The 17390-nt window shown below is 38.7% G+C and overlaps 1 protein-coding gene across 1 annotated transcript; it reads left to right on the forward strand.

Moving 5' to 3' along the window:
* The first annotated feature begins 32 nt into the window (after window positions 1-32).
* pir (pirin) lies at window positions 33-17065 on the forward strand. The gene is made up of 10 exons (XM_034875245.1): window positions 33-86; window positions 1307-1436; window positions 2162-2254; window positions 5803-5883; window positions 9994-10200; window positions 11648-11732; window positions 14077-14121; window positions 15659-15741; window positions 16413-16479; window positions 16624-17065. The coding sequence occupies exons 2-10, from the start codon at window positions 1344-1346 to the stop codon at window positions 16740-16742; spliced, it is 873 nt and encodes a 290-aa protein (XP_034731136.1). The 5' UTR covers window positions 33-86; window positions 1307-1343; the 3' UTR covers window positions 16743-17065.
* The last annotated feature ends 325 nt before the right edge of the window (window positions 17066-17390 follow it).

Below are 17390 nucleotides of genomic sequence, written 5' to 3' on the forward strand. Positions count from 1 at the left end.
ACTAACTTCCGCATTGTAGCTAGGCTACCTGTTGTGAAGATCGGGCTGCAGTCACAACAACAAACCATACGTCTGCCCATACGTTCAGCTAGGTGAGTGTGTTTTACAACCTAATTATATAGGCAGATATTAAATTGGCACCGTGTAGAAGTGTACCCGAATCCTTAATTTTGAATAGTGTGGACATATATAGCTTAGTAGCGTTCTCTAAAGGTTGTAACTTTTAGAGAACGTTAGGGGAACGTTCCGAGAACGTTCGCTGTAACCAAAAACGAACGTTCCGGGAACGTTAAGAAAACCTTCCAATTAACCTACAGACAACCAAACTTCAACCAAAAAAATCCTTCAGGGAACGTTCCCACAACCTTAAACGAACGTTCCCAGAACGTTCTGGGAACCGAAAATTGTTAGCTGGGTTAACTCAACAACACGATGAGGATGTTGACGATCTGAGATCAGATGGCAGGTACCGGGTGAAGTTGAACAGATGCATCCCCGCAAACGGATTCGGCATATTATTTAGGCTAGCCTATAATGACATTTGAAGCAAGTATCTTTGAAATGAATGTCGAGAAAGCCGCATCATCAGCCCTGACGTACAGCTGATGACCAGCTGATCCACTCAGCTGACACACGAGCAGCTGATCGCTGTTTGGTTGGTCGGCAGAGAGCCTCCAATTTATCAGGAAGTATTTTAGTACAAAGAAACTACTGATTGAGTGGCCTTTACGTTTTTGCTTTATAATGTTACTTAATAAAGTTACTGGTATTTGATTATGGGGAAATAATCCCAGGTTAACAGGTTTCTCCTCCTTCAGTTTGGGTCATTTTTTTAAATCAGTCTTTAACAAAATAGGCTACTTTTATAATTAAACAGTTAAACAACTGTGGCAGTTTAAATTGCAATAAAGAAGATATAATTGTATTTTTGGACCAATAACGTATAGCCTATTTCAATTTGAGATATTTAGGAAATAATAGAGAGAGGTTTTATGTAACTGGGCACAGGGGAATGTTTCTCTGCCGTTCACCCACTGCATGCTGGGAACCTGTAGGTTGCACTGAATAAGAGTCAGTGAGTGAGAAGGACATTTAATGTGATGTAGACCTAGCCTATATATGACCCATAGTGGATCACCTGTAATAATACTGCTCTGTATCACACACTTTCAAAAGCAGTAATATCAAAATATATAACATGACACTCCTCTAGTGTTCAATATGTTTTAAAGACATTGATTTAAAAACTGGATATGTTGCCTGAAAGCAAACCATTGTTCTTTTATTGACATTAATGTATATTTTAAGTTTTTGCAGTGACTAGTGAATCCTTTCCGGGCACAATGATCGTGAGGAGGGTGGAAAAGACAGTCCTGAGTGTGGAACAGTCGGAGGGAGCCGGTGCTCGTGTCCGCAGGAGCATCGGTAGAAAAGAGGTAAGTTCCTCAACATGTTAATGTTGTTCGACTGTCAAACCTTCTTACTAAGAACTCAACATAACCGCCGTCACTGTAATTTAAGCAATGATGTACATAGAAGGACACCTCCGGGCTGGATAAACTGATCAGACGGCCCGGCTCTGTGGTCGGCATGAAGCTGGACTTGCTGGGGACGGTGGCACAGAGGAGGACACTGGACAAAGTGCTGGACATTATTGACAATGCCAGCCACCCCTTGCACATCGCATCAGCACCCAGAGGAGCCTGTTCAGTGGGAGGCTGCTCCTTCCCATGTGCAGGACCAGCAGACTCAAGGACTCCTTTGTCCCTCATGCCATCAGACTACAACTCCTCACTTGGGGGGGGGGGGGGGGGGGGGGGGGGGGAGGAGATAGGGCAGAGAGAGGGCAGAGAGGACAGAGAGGACAATACACACCTGGACTCACATAAAGACCTAGATACTTTAACCCTTGACTCAACAATGACACTTTTGACTGATAATTTATGGTAAATTACTTTTGATGTCATTTTATAGCCAAAGGTTCTTCTTCTTCTTCTTATTATTATTTCTATTTTTATTACTGTTTTTTTTTTTTATTGTCTTCTATACTGTATTCTTTCTAAAACTGATGCTGGAAATTTTAATTTCCTTGCGGGAGTCATCCATCCCAAAAGAATTAATAAAGAGAAGTCTAAGTCTAGTCTATGTTTATATTTTCCAGCTGAGAAACCTGGATCCTTTCCTGATGTTGGATGAGTTCAGAGTGAGCAAGCCAGCAGGTTTTCCAGACCATCCTCACCGGGGTTTTGAGACGGTAAGAATATCTGACTTTAATTTGAGCCATTCCAAACTGTTTAGTTTGGCACCAAATTTGACCTGGAGAAAGTTAAATGTAAACTTGTGAAGCCAGCAAAATGGGAGGATCACAAATCTCTTTTTTGTCCTTATAGCAAATGTTCCCTCTCTCCTCCAGGACACCATTTTTTTTTTACTCCGCCCAACAATTTCATCAGGCTGTCTGTGGTTCTATCTGGTGTCATTACATACAGTCTACTGATTAGTCATGCAACAGCATCCTCAACAACTATTTTAATAATTGAGTAATTGTAATTCTATTATTATCCACTTTCACTGTAAAGAGTTTTTGTGGAATATTTCCTTCTGAATCTGAATCGAAGGTCCAAGGCTAGCGGGTGTCATATGCTCAGCAGGGGTCTTCATAGGCCATGGACCCCTTACCTGAAATAGAGACGAGCAGGGAACCCCTACTACTACATTCACATTGTTTATAACTTAGTTGCATGATAAACAAATTGGGTGGCGGTAGCTCAGTCCGTAGGGAGTTGGGTAGGGAACTGGAGGGTTACTGGTACAAAAACAAAAGTGTGGAGACAGATTGTAAATTGTAATTTCCCCACTGGGGAATAACAGAAGAAAAAAAAAAGGCCTATACCTAATGGGTAGGGTGGACTAAAGCCTTTATACATTACTTTTTATGGTGACCTACAATACTAAGCTTTTATTTACTTATTCATATATCATCATGTTTTAATGTCAAACATACATGTGGAAGGCACAGTGAATCCAGAAGCTTTACTGTATCTGTAGATGGGTACCATAGTGGATACCTTTCCTGTAGGCCAGAAGGTCATCATCAATGAAGTTTTTTTTTTATATAGGCTGATTTATCATTTGGAATCATGTTAATGGACTGTATACTTTTAGACATTTTTTTTATTTGGGGGTTGAAGATCTCTGCTCTACAGCAAGGGTGGCCAAACCTCTTGAATGTGGGCCATATACAAAACAATATATCAAGGACCAAATAATAGTAAATGTTAAAACATTATAATATGTTTATTGTATTATTATTACTGGTTGAATTAATAGAAGCACAGGATTTTTGCCAGGCCCAACAGGCTCACTTAGGGCAGAACTTCCTACTCTGACCACAAGGCGGCGACAGCAGGACAGTGCCCAGAAAGCTACTGCACTACTATGCCTTCAACAATTGTTAAAAGGTTTATAGATTTAAAAAAATACACAGAAAGCCAGAGATATATTATCTACTGGGTCTCTTAAGTTTGCTTAAGCTTATATTAAGCCCAGAAAACTTCTTTTACAAAAGGGTTACAAAAGTTTAATATGTCAACAACAAAATCCCCCTATTTTGAAAGAGAGGAATTTTCTTTGATGTGTCTTGTGCAAATGTCTTCTGATGTGTTTTTGTTAAAACCGCCTTTGGTTTTGTGGGGTTTTATTCTTCTTGGTATTTGAAATGAATGTATCTGTCTCCCCCAAAGTTGGCTGTCCCTGTTTTTGGAGAACTGAGAGGTCCAAAACTCACTCCCCATCTACCAATACAAAATCTCTTCTGGAACTGTTCGCTATTACTGCCACCGCTTTCTCTACGTTTCATGACAATTAAATAAAGTCGCCATGGCTTTACTGATTAATTACATATTTAAAACCTAGTAATGCAGTTTAGAACCCACAGCTTCCAACTTCCCTCCTTACTTCCCTGCAGCTTGTCATTTGTTGATCTTTATTTCATAAACAGCCTCTTAATGTGAGATTCAGTCAGACAAATTAGTGAACTCATCATCATGTTAGGCTTTAACGTAAATTTATAAATAAAAAAATAACAGATACAGCTGCAGCTATTTTATTCACATCCTTTTATTATTCACAATGTTTGAAAGTGGGTTGTAACTTATTCATGAAGATCATCTTTACTTTAGAGCTGCTATAAATGAATACATTGTTAAACAGGGAATTTAAGAATTATGTGTGACCTGAAAGATGCTGCTCGTAGTGACAACCCCACAAAGAAAAATCCCCCAAATCTGGAGTTACCCTCATCTCTATATAGTATTTTAACACATTGGAGCACATTGTCTCAGTTTTGATTTATCAACTGTATGCACCGGCAGGTGTTTTCAACAAAAAAATCTCTGATAAACCCTGTGTACACTACCGGCTCAGCAGCAAACAGCAGACAGAGAATGCTGGCAACTAGCCAGGGAATATAGTCCAACATTCTGCTGCTAAAAAGCCAGCTAATTCCTTCAGAAGTCTGTAGAGAGCAAACAGATCTCAAAGAAGAGAGAGAGAAGACTTTGTTAGGTGAACAGAAACACGTCTCCAAATGAATAATAATGTTGCTCTGCATTTATTCAATGTTCCACTGTCCTAAAGTGGCCAAATCAATTATTGCTGCTTTTAGAAATTGAAAAGTACATTTGACCATGGGATTGGAAAGTGAATAGTCAGATATTTTAAAGAAAAATGTGTGTCCTCTCACTTTTGCCAGGGCTTTACTAGTTTCTGCTGTTTGTTTGATAAAAGTGGGAGAATATCTGATTAAATAACTTTTTAATTCAGGCCTAAGGAATAGAAAACATAATAGTTTGCTTTTATCTTGGCTCCCACTCTTTTAGTTTCTCTGTGAACCACGTAGTGATAACTTTGCTTTTAAAAATGACTTCCAAGCAGAAGTACAGCAGACGCCCATTTAATAGAGGTTTACTCCTCGACGCAGCAGGCTCATGTTCGACTCTGGCCTGTGGCCCTTAGCTGCATGTCATTCCTCCCTTCTCTCCCTACTTTGCTGTCTTCATCTGTCCTGTCAAATAAAGGCCTAAAATGAAAAATGAAATAAAATTAAAAATGGAATTTCTTTTATAAAGATTATTTTTAATCTTTATAAAAGAAATTCCATTTTTAATTTTACTTCATTTTTTATTATGGTTAAACTGTGTACTCTGCATTAGCAGTAATGTGGCAGTTTGTATACAACTTTAAAAAACCACATATGTCCTTAGATGGCCAGACATTCTTCCGAGTATATTTGAGTTGGCAGATGCAACTTAAATCTCCCAGTGCGAGTGGACAGGACTAAGCTACACTCCCAGCATGCCTTTCAACAGGTGTGTTTGCTCACACTTGCATTACTTTTGAAATCGCACAGCTGTGGCGACAGATCACAGGCAGCTCACTGCAGGGGCCGGAGATTTCCTCCCATACACAGATGTTCTCCTTTGAACCGGTGACCCGTCGCTCAGTAGCCTACTTCTCTTCCTGTCCAGTCTGAACACTGAGGCGGTGAAACGAGCGCACAGGTGCTTTAATTGTCAACGCAGCACTCGTTTATAAGCTCATGGCCTGAGTTAGTGAAACCTGGAACAATATAACTCACTTAATGCAAACAGAGGCCATCGCTTTGTGTCAAATAGGCTGTCAATATAAGGGTTAAATATAAAAGAAATTTTAAAAATGTCCACATTCTTTACATTATGTGTTTTTAATTAATTAGTTGACGTAATATGAAGCTCCTTATGATATGTGTCTTTCCTCAAACAGGTTACATATGTTTTAGAAGGCATCACGGCCCATGAAGACTTCTGTGGCCATTCAGGACGACTGACAGCTGGAGATCTGCAAGTACTGCATAACTTTATTTTTTGAAAGCTTTTTAATAGAATAGTTTGGGTTGAGTGAGGATTTATTTGATTAGAGTTATATGAAAATTAGGGCTGCACGATTATGGCCAAAATGATAATCACGATTCTTTTTGATAAATATTGAGATCACCATTAATTATCACAATTATTTGTTGATTTGAACCAAAACAAACTTTATTGTCACAGAAGCTATTTAGAACTGCTTTCACATCCACATTATGCTACATTCCTCTTCTGTTGAAGTTATATGTTGTATAGACATACAGCTGCAACACATGTAAATGAAAATTATCTGAAATAAATAGCCTAGGATATAGTTTAAAAAAATGTATCTCTGAGAAAGCTCCTTCACTTGTTTTCAACAATAACGGATTAAAAGAGCTAGGGAGAGAGAGGGAGTTTGATGGATGTATATGCTACTCACAGAGAGACGGCTGACTCATTATGAATGGGTCCAGCACGGGTCGAATGGCCGGTCTGCAGAGTTGCACACAATGTGTATAAAATGTCTGTATCGTCACTGCGCTGCATTTTTATGAACTATGATATTCTGGCCATGGGTCACATCTCTCACCCAGTTCCAGCAGTCTCGGTCTCACATGCTATTATTCTAGAAACTGAAGTTTGTTGCATTCAATAACTTCTTCTGTGTTTTTTGCCGTGGCCGCCGCAACAACAGAGTTAATACAGGTTTGTCTCATGCTTAACAATATACAGCTTTATTAATAACAATTAAAACTGTGGGCAAATATCTGAAATGTGGACCGGCGTTGTTGCCGCTGTGTCTCTCCATGACTTCTCCAGAAGAAATGGGTTATGTAACGCAGCATATCGATATAAACAACATTGCTTTGTTTGTGGACAGGTAGCGAATGCGAGGACATTAGGTTCACCGGTATGACCTAGAAAAATATTAGTCGCACCCTAGAGCCCTGTGAGCTAACAGACACTAAGATAAGATAAGAAAACCTTTATTTGTCCCACAGTGGGGAAATTGTAGTTTACAACAGCAAAAATAAAAGCAAAGATAGGTAGGTGTAAAGAGATAGAAACGTTTACAAAATATAGCAAACAGTACTGTTTGTGTGAAATATACATATACAAGTTACATTCATGTGTAAATTACACATGAGTTATTAAATTGCACTTTGAAAATTGACAAAATGAAAACTTATGCACAGATTTATTGATAATAGCATGTGGAATACAGGATATATTACACCGAGGCAATAGCACTGGTCACGGCTGTTGTCTGAAAAACAAAACAGACGGGACAAAATGTTGCGTTTACTTGTAAACTGGTAAACATTGTGACCGACGTGTGTAACGACTGCTATCTGTTGTGGAATTTTCCTCACGTTACCCTGTCCTCTGTGACTGTCTACATCTAGAAACCAAGCTGAGGGGTGCAAGAAACAACTCTGACTGGCACATCATCAGTCAGCAGTTTACGGAGCGGTAGATCGGCTTTGCAAAAAAAAAAATGGCCCACCAGCACCTCAACAACGGTTTAATTTGTACAGATATGGTAACTAGAGTGTTAAAGCAACAATTTGCCATTTAACATGTGGTTAGTTGCCTATTCAACAGAGCCAGGCTAGCTGTTTCCCTATGTTTCCAGCCTTAATACTAAGCTAAGCTAATGCTAAGCTAATCTTCTGCTGGCTGTAGAGTCTCTTCTAACGACAGAAGGGCGCTAAATCGCCAAGCAACCTCTTGGTGAAGACAAGACTACTGGAGGCTCGGCAAAATAAACATTCCGGCCCATAAAACAAAGGAAAACCACAACGGGTCATTTTGATACTTTTGAACCTAACCCTAGTTTCCCCCTGTTTCCAGTTTGTATGCTAAGCTAAGCTAACCAGCTGCTAAACATATTTACTGCAATCACATGAGAATGAAATCTTCCATGTCACACTCAGCCTGAAAACAAAGTGTTTTTTTTCCCCAAAATGTCACGTTAAAATAACTTAATATGTGAATAAATATTTTCTGTTCTTTCAGATATTAGATAGGCCTACACTAGGACCATTGTGATTTGTCATTCTAATCCTTCAATAGCAAATGTGGGAGCCTGTAAGCCTGTCATTAACTTGAATCAGAAGATTTCAGTCCACTTTTAATTAACGTAAATTAAACTACAAGATCAGAACCAGGGCCATGCATATGCATTATAATGTTTTGCACTCACATTAATTGGATATCATGCCCTGTGGGTTGTATCCTGTTTATTTAAAGTACACACACACACACACACACACACACACACACACACACACACACACACACACACACACACACACAGAGGCTGCTGACTCAGCTTCTAACTGCAGCAGAGGTTCAGTCAGTTCAGCTGAATTTGCTGTAACCTACCATGTGCATCCTCTGTAGGCGCGGACACTACGTAAGGGCTGCAGATGCTCTGAAAGCCGCCTGCCTCTCCTTCAGGGAAAGCTCGCTCACCGTTTTTAGATTAAAGCAGTGAAGATGGCAATGAAAATGTTCAAGAATTATTTTTAGTTAATGTTTGATTTTTTCCAGATCTGTATACATCCAATTTAGAAAAGAAACAAATCTGACTTACTATATTTTTTTACATCAATATTTTAAAAATGATTTTCTGTGCAAAGAAACGTAGCTGAAAGAAACAGCTGTTGCTTAAAAAGTTAACCATAATGTACTTGATATAAGCATAATTATATAACAACCTGTCTCAAAGTTCTAAATGAATGCAAATCTTCATATTTTAATACACAATATCCATCCAAAGTATTTCTAATAAGGGAAGAACTTCCACTTTCTTGATACTTCTGAACTGGTTTCAGTTCCAGGTTTGCCAATGTTATAAAGACCATGTCAAAATATTACTACTACAACATTCTGGTTTTGCATGGGATGCCATCAAGCAGGATCTCTTGTCGTAATCAGTCCTTCACTGACCAATCAGCATTCATTAGCAGAATGCAAGCTTGTTTTGGGCAACAACGACTCAACCTGTAAGAAATTGAAAGCATATAATAATTACTTGATTCAACTTTCGACCTATAATCCCTGTTTAACTTGCAAAAACTACAATCAAATCTGAGATTTCTCAATGGCAATCAGGCAAAAGAGACAAATTTAGCCATCTAGCTCCACAGAGTGTAATTTGTTTTGCGCCAACCTGCAATCACCCCCAGTGGAACTTTGGTGGAACTGCAACCAAATTTGGTTATTCTCTTATAGATAGAAATACATATTTTATGTTGTGTTTTATCATCCAGTACATCCCTGACCATAAATAACCAGCACACAGCAATAAAAGAAACCAAACAGCATGATGAACAATCACGGATAAATGAACACCCGCCAGTTTAAGTCAACCTAAGCTTGAGAGTGCAAAATGTCCAACTGAACTAAAGCTGGAGAAGCTGTTAAACTGTTTGTTTTCGAATCATTACTTGAAACCAGCTCTACATTTTAGAATGTATTCATTATTTAATTCTATTCAGAAGCCTGTCAAAATTATCTATATTTTTCTGGAAAGTTTTTGAAGGACGATTAAGTGGTTTACATTTATTTTACCATCTTATTAAAATTGACCTCCAATTTATTCATTTTCAAGTGTTCTGCTGACGTGCAGTGCATTTAACTGCTACTAGACTCTGTAATTTCAGTTTTGAAGAGTACAGCATTACATTTAACATTGATGATGCTGTATGAAGATTAAACCTGAAAAAATAGGCAAACAAGTAAGCAGCAAGAAGGATAAAACATATGTGTTAGCTGCTTGCATTGAAAAGGGTGCTGTTCAGCAGCCAACTGTAGTTATGTTTCATTATTCATTTAAATATGTATTTATTTATCACTTAAGTGTACAAAATGTAAAGCTACAATCCGGGCCATGCCAGCTGATCCACAGTGCCATTCCTCATGCAACGCCACATGCATGGTTAATAAATCACTTACCAACTCTAGTTATTTAATAAAACAACATATACAATTTTATGGACTCAACAAATGGTGATATCTGTTAACAACCTCAGCACATTTGTGTGCCATTTGTGATTGTGTCTTTGGTATAATTGAAATATGTGTCATTGTCCACCAGTGGATGACTGCAGGACAGGGGGTAGTCCATGCTGAGATGCCTGTGTCAGAGGAGCCTGTTGTGGGCTTGCAGCTGTGGGTGAACCTGCCGAGACGAGACAAGATGGTGGAACCGGCGTACCAGGAGCTTAAAAGTTCAGAGATCCCCAAACCCAGCCAGGGAGGAGTAACAGTCGCTGTGATATCTGGAGAAGCTTTAGGAGTAAAGGTGTGTGTGTGTGTGTCTGTGTGTGTGTCTGTGTGTGTCTGTGTGTGCGCGTGTGCGTATAATTCACCCACATGGTTGTGATTTCACTGCAGCATCATTAAATCAAGCCACAGACTTAGAAACTAAACATGATGAGAGCTACTTGTTGGAATCGACCGGACTTCTCCTTTTTAAAAAGCCACTTTCTGAATTTTTTTCATGGTCTGAACATAGCAGAAAATACACAAATAGCAAAAACAAATAAAAGCAGCGACTGGAAAATCAACATCCGTAGGCAATAATCGATTATGGTCTCTCACTGCATTAATGCATATTTGTCCACGTCCTCATCGCGATGCATTTATTAATTTCAACACCGCTAGTGTGTGTGTGTGCGAACACAGTTACTGCAGGGCATGAGACACTCCAAGTTGTGGTCTGGCATTTAAACCTCTGGGTCATTTAACTCAAGGAGCCTCATCCTCCTCTAAAAGTCAACAGCAAAACTTTTCAGTTTTTCTTTTTCTACTGCATTTTCATTCTGTATAAGGCTTATGGGTTTCTTATTGATAATGGTTTAAACTCAATTTAACCCTGATTTTATTTACATTGCCAAAATTAGAGCCAGTTCATTTTGATAGCCAAGGGGCAATATCAACAACCATAGACCAAAATTCTGGATGCAATTGGATGGAACTACAGTACAACCAGGATTACCACAATGTTTTGTTTTCTATTTCTACATATGAAGCATTAAAGTTATCCAAAGTCACACAAAGCAGAGCTTGGCCAGTAACCCAAGTAATGCAAGAGTAATGTAACTTGTTACTTTTGCTGTTAAGTAATTAATTAAGTGTAGTAGCTAGTAGTAGTAGTAAAATGTAATTACTTTTCAATATGTAACTAATGTGACTAATTGATTTCATTTCAAGTCACCTGCCCTACGCTGCATAGTTGTGCAGATACTGTAAGTCCTGAAAATAATGCCCTGTATTTATTGTGTTTTAACAAATGGCAATAGTTGTTGCACAAAACAAGAACTAAGAACTTGAAAAAAGCATAAGTGCTTTCATTTCCTTAACTTTGCTCACTTTCTCACGCATGTTTCCTATTTGCAAAGCAACAATGCTGAGCATTTCTTTTTGGTCCTCATCATTGGTCATGATATAAAATAAATATATGATAAAATGCAGAACATCAATGATGTTGTTTAGTGTAAGGAGTGTTAACCATGGAACTTCTAATAATAATATCTGAATTTGAATATCTTAAAAACCATGAGTTTATTAGTTGGTGGTCCAGACGATGTGGGTAGCAACGAAACAATGCAGCTACAATTTATTGTTCACAACCCATTTAAAGGGAACAGCAGTGCAGATGGTTTGGAAGTTGTGCAGTATTTTCCATGACAGGCACCACTATTTCATTATGTGTGTGTGTGTGCTGACTGTCTTTTTTCCCCCTATAGTCTAAAGTCTACACAAGGACACCAACCTTGTACCTGGACTTCAGACTGCAGACGGGTGCCCTGCATGTGCAGCCAGTCCCCTCAGGTAGGAAAACCACTTTTCTAAATGCACCATCTGTAAATAGTGTTTTTTAATAGCAAAAGTGCCTGTTAATGGTCTGTAAGGGTCCTTACACAAAGGTATCTCATAGTTGCATTACTCTGCTCTTCAGCCATCTCCTCTCATTTTTCCTCTGTATTCCCTGACGTACACAGATCTACTCTAAAGTGTGAAGCATGAGACAAACCTGTCCTCTTGTGGCAGGAGACAAGACAATGAATGAATCTTGGGAACACAACAAACAAAAGAAATTATTAATTAAAGCAAGACTAAATAGAAATCACAATATGTTCATTTTGCAAATTAAACGTTTAATTAATAATTAATAAAGCAAACCCTTGTTAAATTCAACTGACTCAGGACTTTTGCTAGTCTGCCTGTCACCAGACCGAGCCAAGCTCAATAGATTTAAGATTGATCGTTGGTCTGGGGAATCTGCTCTGTATTTTCACTGCACAAGAGGTGTGCCCAACGGGCATAGTTCAAATGACTCTGTAGTCCTTCAACCAATCTACCAGCACTCCGGGAGACTTAGCAACAGCAGCATCAAGGTTGCTGAGCTTTGGTGGCCGCTATGTTGAATGTAAACAAGAAGCTGCTTGGTCGCCTCTCTATCGTCATCCTGTCAAACTGGCAGAAGCGCTCCAGGTAGATAAGCCAGTTTGTGATTGGTTCCCGCAAAATTGTGAACGGAAGGAAAATTAGACGTGCAGGTTTCCAAACCGAGCTGCAGGGTAAAATCAAATCGCCGGCAAAGTGGGCGGGGTTCACCCAGTCAAGGGTTTGCTGCTACAGCTTTGCTTTGTCTAATATGAGCAGTGGCTTTTGGTGGCTAAAGTTAGCAAACCTGAAGGTGCACTTTTTCTTAGACAAACTGTTTCAGTTCAGTTTACATTTGGTATTACTTACCAAAAACTAAATGTACCTTTAAGATCTGTGCCCTTATGCTAATGTGTGCTTACATTTCAGTATTTACCATTAGCCTGTAATTCCCACGGCCAAAGTGCCTGTGTTCATAAAATGTAGAGACACATTGCTCTCATATGTCACAACACTTATTAATAGTATGAGTACTGTGTTGTGCATTTTACAGGTTCCATTCAGCATCCAGGTCAGTATGAGGTTCACAGTAGGTTTCCACTAAGAGAAATGTGTACAAAATGTTTTCAGTGAGTGAATGAGAGACTGTTCTCATCTTGTTGAAAGGTTTAAAATTATGACCATGGACCCATATTGTGTTCATACTACATTAGATGTTTGCAAACAGGGACATGTTTGTGCGTTTGTTGCTGTGTACGGTTTGCAGAGACATACATTTTGTGCAGATGATAACATTTACATCATACACGCTTGTGGCCATCCAGATGCAAAAATTATAAATTGGACTCAAATACACAAGTTAGATTGATACCTCTTTCATGTCTCATGGACGGTGTTGGAATTTAAAATTTAAATGCGCTTAAACATTGTGTGTGATTTGCATTATACATTTAAGCTAAAAGGTAAAAGCATTATTTCAACATAAATCAAGACATGTTGGTCATGCATTAAGTTTGTTGTCATAAGTATATAGTTTGTTGTTTGTTGCATTAAGTTGTTGTGCAATACTCTGTTCTATAACATAAGATGTTCTGGTATATTCCGTTATAATCCAGCTCTCCTAAATGTGTTAAAAGCAGAATTGATTGTTAGGGATGCTTCCTGAATCTGGTTCCAGTCCCACTTTTACAGCCATTAATCTTTTGCTCTGCAGTCATGAGGGGTCATGAGGGTCATAAACTCTGTCACATTCCAACTGAAAGATAACGAATAAGCCCGCAGACACATCGCTGTGGTCTAGAAACCCCACCCTTTGTGGATAAGACTAGGGGTCCAAGAGCCAAAGAGCCAGACAAATTTGGGGGAGAGCTGTTAGCTTGACTCTGTATTTGTCTCAGGATATCCTATGTAATAAAAAGGATTCACACATCAACATCTGAGATTTGGACTACTAATTGACTGAACCCTGAGAATGGAGCAGTATTTAGCTCCAACAACGGTACCGCAAGCAAGCGGTTAGCTTAGCTTAGCTTAGCGCAAAGCCTGGTAACAGGTGGAAGCAGCTGGCCAAATATTTCCCTCAGGAGTTTGTAGAGACCAAAAAACAGAGCTATGGTAATTTTTCTCCGTAATTACTGTATGTGTTGATGCTATCAGTTATTGTGTTCACAACTTGTGTCTGCCGTCCGCACGCGGCCAACGTTTTGACTGCTATTTTAAGAGCAGAGAAATGGTTCACCAACTTCTTTATTACACAAATACCTATTAATAATATGTCTGTGTTTGACAGGATGGACTACATTCATCTACACACTCTCAGGATCCATTCATGTTGGTGAGTTTTGTCTGGTTAATGTTTTACTAAAAGACAAGCCCACTGTACACTCTATTTATTTGAACTTCATTTCCCTTATGAATATATACAGTACATTACCTGTCTCATATTGTCCAACGCTCCAATTACATTTAAGAAGGATAAATCACTAACAAACGGGTTGATATAAACATTCTTTAGTTGGATATGTGTGCTCTTTTTAGTGTGGTTAATCACAACCTCCCTTACCTTCCTGCTGCCAAATCTATGTTATAAATATGTGTGTGATCTCAATCCAATCGCAACAAAGAACCAACCTCATTGTGCAACTGTGCATAAAATACGACCATCTTAGAGTCTGGCTCCATATCAACCACTTAGCCCACATATTAAAACTACGCCCTGTTGTATCAGTGTTGCTGTTTGCCATTATACTGTGAAATGCTGCATTTCCTGCTTAATGGACAAACTTGTGTGATCAGGGAATTCCCGTTGCATGAGAACAAACCCTTGTAGAGAGTGAACTCCTTTTCAGAGGCTTTCTGGGTCAGTTGAAAACCTGTTGTTTTCAATCCTAATACCCCTTTTAATATTTTTTTTCATCACATTTCCCTATGATTTGATTACTCTACACTGTTACACTGCAGGATCTCTCAGACTGGTTGTAAATGCTGGCAGATGTTTTGATGACATGAGAGGATGAAATTGGCTGAAAAGATTAAAAGAAGTTATTTGAATCTCAAGTCTCCAACTCTACATGGAGTCTGGCCCAATCAGGACCAGCTGGCTTCGATAAATGCATCGACCGCAAGTGAAGTGTCTGGCTTTCTCAGCGTTTAGTGTCAGTAATGTGTGTGTCGCAGCGGGCAAAGTGCAGAAAAACTGTCAAAATGTCTGAAACATGGAGGTGCCTAGATTTCTCTTTAATTCAAAGTTATATGCCACATTTCCTTGTAATTTGTAAAAACAATTACTATGATCAACATGTTAACCTCATGTTCTTTTTAATTTACCATCAAGACTATAATCCGACTGTATAAATGTTGTTTTGGTTTCCCCGATGAGGCACCCCTACTTCTAGAAGTCATAGACTCACACGTCTCTTGCCAGAAATGCATCAAAAAGAGCTCAGAGACCACACACCTAATTAATACTCCTAATTAATTTGGTGTCTATTTTCCCAACAAGACTGAATGATGATGATTGAATGGGAACAACTGTCCCACCTCAACATTTCACTGTCATTAGAATTAACAGTAATGATGTGCAGTTATCATGAATGATTGAATTGAAGTGGTGGGTTTACAATTTTTTTAATTTAATGTCACTATGAAGGAAAGATGATAAAATACATGTATCATTAGAAAATCACGGGACTGTCACAATGAACGGTAAGGCAGTACTGTAGAATTTGTAAATAGTAAACAGTCACTGGTAATCATAATGAAGTAAATTTGGATTTCAACTGAAACTGAAAAACAGCTAAACAAAAGTGTTTAACGTAAAGAGAGTTCCAGCTTTGCTTGAAGGACAATACTGAACTTTTCTAATTTCCAAGGCCCTGTTGAGGAGCAGCAGAAGGTGGAGCCTCATCACACTGTGGTGTTTGGAGATGGAGACTGCGTCAACATTAAAAACGAGGTGAGAAACTTAAGTTCTTTGGATTGAGAGCGGTTTCCATAATGCTGCTAATAGTTCACACCGTTTCTCTCTGTTCTAAGGTTTTATAGATGCCATGTAGCCTTCTTAGGTATCCATTGTGGATTCCCTTGATCCTTTTCCTATCAGCTTAGGTTTCTGGCCAACATTCAGAACCGTACATTGTTGCTCTTTCACAGGAGGATCTTTGTTTTTAGGCTTGGAATTCTCAATGTCATGGACTTGGGAAACACAGCCTGTGCTTTCACTAACTTAGTTTGATGAGCATTACCGGTTTATCTCTTCTTCCACTTCACATTTGGTTTTACTTTCTGAAAATATCTTGCTGACTTAAATCTTAATATTCAGAGCACTCTTGTTTGTTTGATGTTCCCAAATTAATCAGATTCATTTAACTTTTAATTCAGCTGGTTTTAATGCAACACTTATTTGATCAGTGGTTTCAGACCTCTTTGTTCTAAGGAGTTCAATTAAAAGTCATATTTCCTTCTCAGATTATTTAACATGTGATTTTCTTTGATGCCACCGATTTATCTCGGGACCTAACGCGGGGTCCTGATCCCTAGGTTGGGAACCACTGATTTTCAAATTACAAATGAAAGTCAGACAACTTCAGACAAAGATGAAAGCACTGCTTTGTATTTCCTCCTCAGGGCTCTGAAGTTGCCCATTTTGTGCTGATCGCTGGAAAACCAATCAACGAGCCTGTGGTACAGCACGGTACGTCATTTGTGTTATTCCTTCTGAGAGGAATACAGAACATGTCACTGGACATAAGAAATGCTTAGATGGTTTTAAGAAGTCACAAACAGAACTTAATCAAGAGTTGTAATGTAATACTTTCCAATGTTGTTAATCCTTCAGGTCCGTTTGTAATGACCACAGAGGAAGAGATTGGACAGGCTATCAGGGACTACCAGACTGGCAGAAATGGCTTTGAAAGGGCAAAAAACTGGAAATCAAAAATCAGCAACTCTTTCTGAACACTACACGTTGGTAGAATGTTAGCCTTACTTGTTTGCTGCTATACAAGCATATTTAAAGAGATATTTGTTTTGATGTTTTAAAATATTTTCCCCCCACAAAATGTTCTGTACTTGTTTATCATTTATTAAGTACTTTCCAGCATCTATTTTAACATGTTACATGTACTAGTGCCCTGTTGTTTGCCCAGTAATTAATCCCCTCTCCCTTTAAAATATAGATTTTAAGGAAAAAGTGTTTCTAACTGCTTTCCACTCCCCTTCTTAAATTGAAGCTTTATTACATTTTCCTTCTGCTGTTTGAAATAACACAGAGCTGTTAGTTGTTGTTTGAGTTGTTGTTGTTATAAAGTCAATTTTACACACTATTAGCTATAAAGGTTTTACAAAACGTTTTAATGTTTGATGACACGCACCTCATTAACCTAATTCATTTTTTTAGCATGTTTCATAATTATTATAAGCATCGCTTCTGGTAGATTACACCCTGATGGGCAAGTGGGTGGGGTGTGGGTGGAACAGGGGTGGTGCTGGCATCTGATTTCCCCTCACATGTTACGGAAGTCTGGAGCACATTTAAAACACATGTTACTGCTTTTTGGCTGTGTGCGGTTTGGCAACTCCAGAGGAAAAGACACTGATAAGGGA

Source organism: Etheostoma cragini, chromosome 1, assembly GCF_013103735.1.
Source record: "Etheostoma cragini isolate CJK2018 chromosome 1, CSU_Ecrag_1.0, whole genome shotgun sequence".
In the NCBI taxonomy this organism is placed as follows: domain Eukaryota; kingdom Metazoa; phylum Chordata; class Actinopteri; order Perciformes; family Percidae; genus Etheostoma; species Etheostoma cragini.